Source organism: Colobus angolensis, unplaced genomic scaffold (genome assembly GCF_000951035.1).
Source record: "Colobus angolensis palliatus isolate OR3802 unplaced genomic scaffold, Cang.pa_1.0 Scaffold502, whole genome shotgun sequence".
NCBI classification, from domain to species: Eukaryota; Metazoa; Chordata; class Mammalia; order Primates; family Cercopithecidae; genus Colobus; species Colobus angolensis.
In genome coordinates this window covers 87,994-93,581 of record NW_012118511.1, presented here as the reverse complement: position 1 = coordinate 93,581, position 5,588 = coordinate 87,994, and the positions used below count along the sequence as shown (strand labels likewise).

The 5,588-nt window shown below is 48.3% G+C and overlaps 1 protein-coding gene across 5 annotated transcripts in view; it reads left to right on the top strand.

Annotated features, from left to right (window-relative positions):
- The window catches only part of NPRL3 (nitrogen permease regulator-like 3 (S. cerevisiae)), a 60,382-nt gene that overhangs the window by 12,576 nt on the left and 42,218 nt on the right, over positions 1-5,588 (top strand). For all 5 annotated transcript variants that reach the window (XM_011960058.1, XM_011960060.1, XM_011960061.1 and 2 more), the window contains one exon: positions 422-491. In XM_011960058.1, the coding sequence (XP_011815448.1) occupies positions 422-491 (70 nt within the window). The remainder of the gene's footprint in view (positions 1-421; positions 492-5,588) is intronic.

Genomic DNA, 5,588 nt, shown 5'->3' with positions numbered 1-5,588 from the left:
TAGGCGCCCGCCACCTCGCCCGGCTAGTTTTTTTTTGTATTTTTTAGTAGAGACGGGGTTTCACCATGTTGGCCAGGATAGTCTCGATCTCCTGACCTTGTGATCCGCCCGTCTCGGCCTCCCAAAGTGCTGGGATTACAGGCTTGAGCCACCGCGCCCGGCCTACTTTCTGTCTTGATACATTTGCCTGTTCTAGACGTTTCATATACTGTAAGTGCACTATTTGTTCTTTTGTCTTTGGCTTCTTCAGCATGATATTGTCAGGGTTCATCCAGGTTCATTCCTTTTTATGTCTGAGTAATATCCCATGGTATGGATAGACCATGTTTTGGAAAACATGGCTTTTAACGGTTCCGTAATCCTCCTGTATGTGGAAGGATCCTGTTTTCTTAGCTCTTCTCCTCTTTTTGCCCTCACTCAGATAAGCCACGCAGCAGATACGCTGTTAACAACACGGGCGACCATGCTGATGACCAGGATGGCGATGCCAGGTAAGGGCTCTGTGGTCACTTCAGGATGGGGCTGGTCCTGGTCCCAGGCCTGGACAAAGCCCCACCTTCCTGTTCGCCCAGATATTTCCTCCATGAGAAGTGTGGTGTTTTTTTTTTTCCATTTAGTGTGTGCTTTCAGGTAGTGTGGAGTGGAGGATTGCATAGACAGTCTTGGGTACCTGTTCCAGCTTCAGGCCTGTCTGGTGGGTAAAGCAGGTCAGAGAACAGATGAGGCCATGTCCCTGTGGGGTGTCTGTGTCCTATGGAAGAAATGTAGAGGAAAGCAGACCCCTGTGTTGTTGTCTTTGGTTCTGATTCCTTGAGCATGTACCCAAAGGTCAAATGCAGGTGCTTGGGTGTAGCTCAGCCTGGTCAAGTCCCTTCTTGGAGTCCAGGCTTAGGTGGTGATGTGGGCAGTGAGGCTTAGAGCTGGGATAGTGTGAACCTGGGTGTTCTTTGATGTTCTTTTAGGCACAGATGAAGGGTGGATCCAGTTCCTTCCTGTGTTTGTGCCCTCTGCCCTCTCTGGGAGGCACTACCTGGGTAGGAACTTTAGAAATGACCACTTCTGCCTTCTGTTCATTTTGAAGCATAGTCAATGCTAACATAGGCCCAGGTGAAGGAAGATTGTGAGTTACCTGCCCTGAGTTCCCTTAAACACAGACAAGGCCTGTGTGGAGTCAAGGACTTGGCCTCCACCATCCTGGGAAAAAATAGCTAAGATCCCTAGGCTGGGCCTTTGCTATGCAGCGAGGTAGTGCTGTTTCTCTGCAGTTCTCTGAGAAGGCAGCACCACACTTGCCATGGCAATTTGCAGTTCTTTTTTAAAAATTTTTGTTGATTGATTGTAGAGATGGGGTCTTGCTTTGTTGCCCAGGCTGGTCCTGAGCTCCTGTCCTCAAGTGATTTTCCTTCCTTGGCCTCCCAAATTTTTGGGATTACGTACATAAGTCACCATGTCTGGCCACAATTTGTGGTTCCAAGAGTGTGATTTTTATCCTCTTTTGGGAGGATGTTGGGGCCTCTGGCATGACTGATGACTTTCTCTGAGTGGAGTGGGCTTTGGAAGGGGGATGGAGCTTGCTGCACACCCCATTGGACTGTCATTTTGATGTAGAGGCCTGTGGTTGTCTTGTCCTTTAAATGTGGTGGTGGAACAAACTCTGGTTTGTCACAGGCATGTAGAATGCTTTTGCCCTTGCACAGTGCATAGGTGTTTCTTGTTCTCCTTCCAGCTGTGCCACAGATCAGCTTAGAGCAGGGCTGGCTGCTGGCCAGCCCCCACATTATCCTTACTCCATGCTGCAGTGGATGTGAGGCCCAGGCTGCTGAAGACTCAAAAGGAAGGCTGGCAGTACCTAATTCCTGCAGTTAATTTTCAGACTTACAGTGACATGACCATGAGGATATTTTCTAGGGAATTAATTTAATATTTAACTTAATGAAGAGGTAAAACTGTGGGAGGGGTGTGCTTCTCTCTAGAATCTTTTACTGAAAAATTGCTTCATTCAGTAATTTTAGCACATCATATATCTGTAAGTCTCACTGCTTGCCACTCGTATTTTCCAGATACAGGGTTAATACCCTTAGGGACTCAGTTCCCCTCCTGTTTTATTTTGTCATGTAGGCCCACAAGCCCCTGCTCTGCCTTGTCATAGCTCAGAGCATGTTCCTGAAGCAAGGCCATGAAAGTGCCTCAAATCCACTCTCTGTGTCTTTGATTGTTGTTCCCAAAAGCGCTTTCCTTTCTGAAGCGAGAGCTTCAGTTTGCCACACTGAAACAGTATTAACAGGCTACATAGTAACTTGTGAGGGGTCGTGGCCCGCCTTAGAGAAGTGAGGACACAGCTGTGCTGCTCACTATTACAAACACTGGTGAATGTGGCCATTTAAATTGAAATTAACTGAAATAGGCCAGATGTGAGGCTCATGCCTGTAATCCAAGCACTTTGGGAGGCCGAGACAGGTGGATCACCTGAAGTCAGGAGACCAGCCTGGCCAACATGGCAAAACCCTGCCTCTACTAAAAATACAAAAATTAGGCATGGGGGCACATGCCTGTAATCCTAGCTACTCTGGAGGGTGAGGCAGGAGAATCACTTGAACTTGGGAGGCGGAGGTTGCAGTGAGCTGAGATCGCACCACTGCTCTCCAGTTTGGGCAACAGAGCGAGAGTCTGTCTCAGAAAAAAAAAGAAGAAGAAGAAGAAGAAATAACTGAAATAAAATAAAAAATTCACTTGCTCAGTTGCACTGGTCACATTTCAGGTGCTCAGTGTCTACATGGAAATAGTGTCTACCATATTAAATGGTTCTCATTTGGAACAGTCCCATCACAGTGGAAAGTTCTACTGGGGCCGGGAGCTGTAGCTCATGCCTGTAATCCCACCACTTTGGGTGTCCAAGGTGGGGGGATCACTTGAGGCCAGATGTTTGAGAACAGTCTGGGCAACATGGCAAAACCCCATCTCTACAAAAAATACAAAACTTAGCTGGGTTGGTGACCTGCGCCTGTAATCCCAGCCACTGAGGAGGCTGAGGGGGGTAGCTTGAGCCCAGGACGTGGAGGTTGCAGTGAGCCGAGATCATGCCGCTGTACTCCAGTCTGAGCCTTGAGTGACAGAGTGAGACCCTGTCTCAGAAAAAATAACAACAACAACAAAAAAATTGGACAGTGCTAGCTTAGAGAGGGGACTGGTTTTTTGAGGTGCATCATCAAGATATGGTTCAGGGCTGGGCACAGTGGCCTGTGCCTATAATCCCAGCACTTTGGGAGACTGAGGTGGGCAGATGGCTTGAGCTCAGGAGTTCGAGACCAGCATGGGCAATACGACGAAGTCCTGTGTCTACCAAAAATACCAAAAATTAGCCTGGCATGGTGGCACACGCCTGTGGTCTGAGCTGCTCAGGAGGCTGAGGTGGGAGGATTGCTTGAGTCTGGGAGGCAGAGATTGCAGTAAGCCAAGATCACGTTGCTGCACTCCAACTTGGGTGACAGAGTGAGACCCCCCCTCTCAAAAACAATTTGAGATATAATTCAGGGTATATAGATTAACTGTTACTTATTTTTTAGAACTCTTCTATAATTCAATTATGAGAAAAGAAAATGGATATTGTTCAGTGTCTCTAAGACTTGAAACCAAGGTCAGAAAAGATGTAGTGTTCCCTGGGCCATGGTGCCCATGCTTAAATAAATGTACCATGTGTCCCCACACTGGCAAGGGCAGAAGCCATCAAGCCAGGTCTGAGAGGATAGCCTGGTGTCCTTCAGAAAGGCTGGTGTGGGTATGTCCCTCTCTGTGTGGACACCATCTTCCTGCTCCCTTCTTTGAAACTGCGAGCAGTGCTTAGGCAACCACTTCAGAGAATGGGGAGCTACAGGTTTAGAGAAGAACTGATTTCTTTCATTTTCAAAATGCTCTGAAATCATACTACTATTATTATTATTTTGAGATGGAGTTTTGCTCTTATTGCCAAGGCTGGGGTGTAATGACGCAATCTTGGCTCACTGCAACTTCTGCCTCCTGGGTTCAAGTGATTCTCCTGCCTCAGCCTCTCAAGTAGATGAGATTACAGGTATGCACCACCATACCCGGCTAATTTTGTATTTTTAGTAGAGATGGGGTTTCTTCATGTTCGTCAGGCTGGTCTCGAACTCCTGACCTCAGGTGATCCACCTGCCTCAGCCTCCCAAAGTGCTGGGATTACAGGCATGAGCCACTACACCCAGCCAATTTTTTTTTTTTTTTTTAAGAGAACCCTGACCTCAGGTGATTGAACTCCTGAGCTTAAGTGATCCTCCCACCTTGGCCTCCCAATGTGCTGGGATTACAGGCATGAGCCCCCTCACCCAGCTACCATCTCTACCCTTTAATTCTCAGGTGACATCTTGGGGATGTGAAATCAGGTGGCACTGCTACTGTCCTCAGGCTTGGCCACTTTTGTAGCAGTGGACCCAACTTGTGGGTGACTTGGGCCTAGGCCAGATGGGGTCCGTGGCCAGGCAGGCACTCTAGCTCACAACATACAGGTCCTCCCACCAGGCACACATGAGGCTCTGCCAGGGCCTCTCTTGATAGCTTTGCCTCTATTAGCTTGTGTTTTTAGAACCCTGCACTGATGTGTTAGAAAGATGCCCTCTCCTTTCTGTAGCTGAGGTTGACACACAAGAAAGCAGGCAGGCATTTTTATCCCCAGGCTTGGGTATTTCCCCCAGCCCAGCCATTGCATCTATGCTGCAGGGCAGTGTACAGGGACAAGTGCAGGTTCAGGGTTCAAAGTTTGACTCTTGCTTTGCAGCCTACAGTGTGTGATCTTGGGCACATTCCTTAGAATGAGCCTTAGTTCCACTGTTTTCTGTAAGATGCCTGAGGGTGGTGAGTTGCCTTCACCTCTTCCTCCCAGATCAGGATGTCGTAAGAGCATCCTTGTCTCTGAGTGTTAGCTGACGGCTCTGCCTCCCTCAGAGGGGCAGACACAAGTCTGTAAAATGCTCCTGTCAGGAAATGGAGCATTGCCAGACTCAGAAGCCCTCTGTGCTTACTCCTTTTCCTCTGGAGCAAAGGGGCTGCATCGTGACTTGTCTAGTTGTAGGAGATAGAGCTTACAGTCAGGCTCCAGCTTGGAGGATTCTGACTTCTGGGGTGATCTTGGGAAAGTCCATGAAACATCTGAATGCTTCCATACTGTACAACCTGAGGAGCTTGGCAGCTGCTGAGGAAAGAGATCCCTTCCGTGGATCTTTGGCAGAGCTCCACACTGGTTCCACTCCTGGATTCAGGTCTCCTTTCTCTTTCCAGAATACACGGACAGCAGTATGTCCCAGAACACAAATCTCTGCAGAGGAAAATAAAGTTCTTTTTTTGTTTGTTTTGTTTTTTGAGACAGAGTTTCACTCTGTTGCCCAAGGCTGGAGTGCAGTGGTGCGATCTCGGCTCACTGCAACCTCACCTCTGGGGTTCAAGCGATTCTCCTGCCTCAGCCTCCTGAGTAGCTGGGATTACAGGCATCCACCACAATGCCCAGCTAATTTTTTCTTTTTAAGTAGAGACAGGGTTTCGCCATGTTGGCCAGGCTGGTCTCGAACCCCTGACTTCAA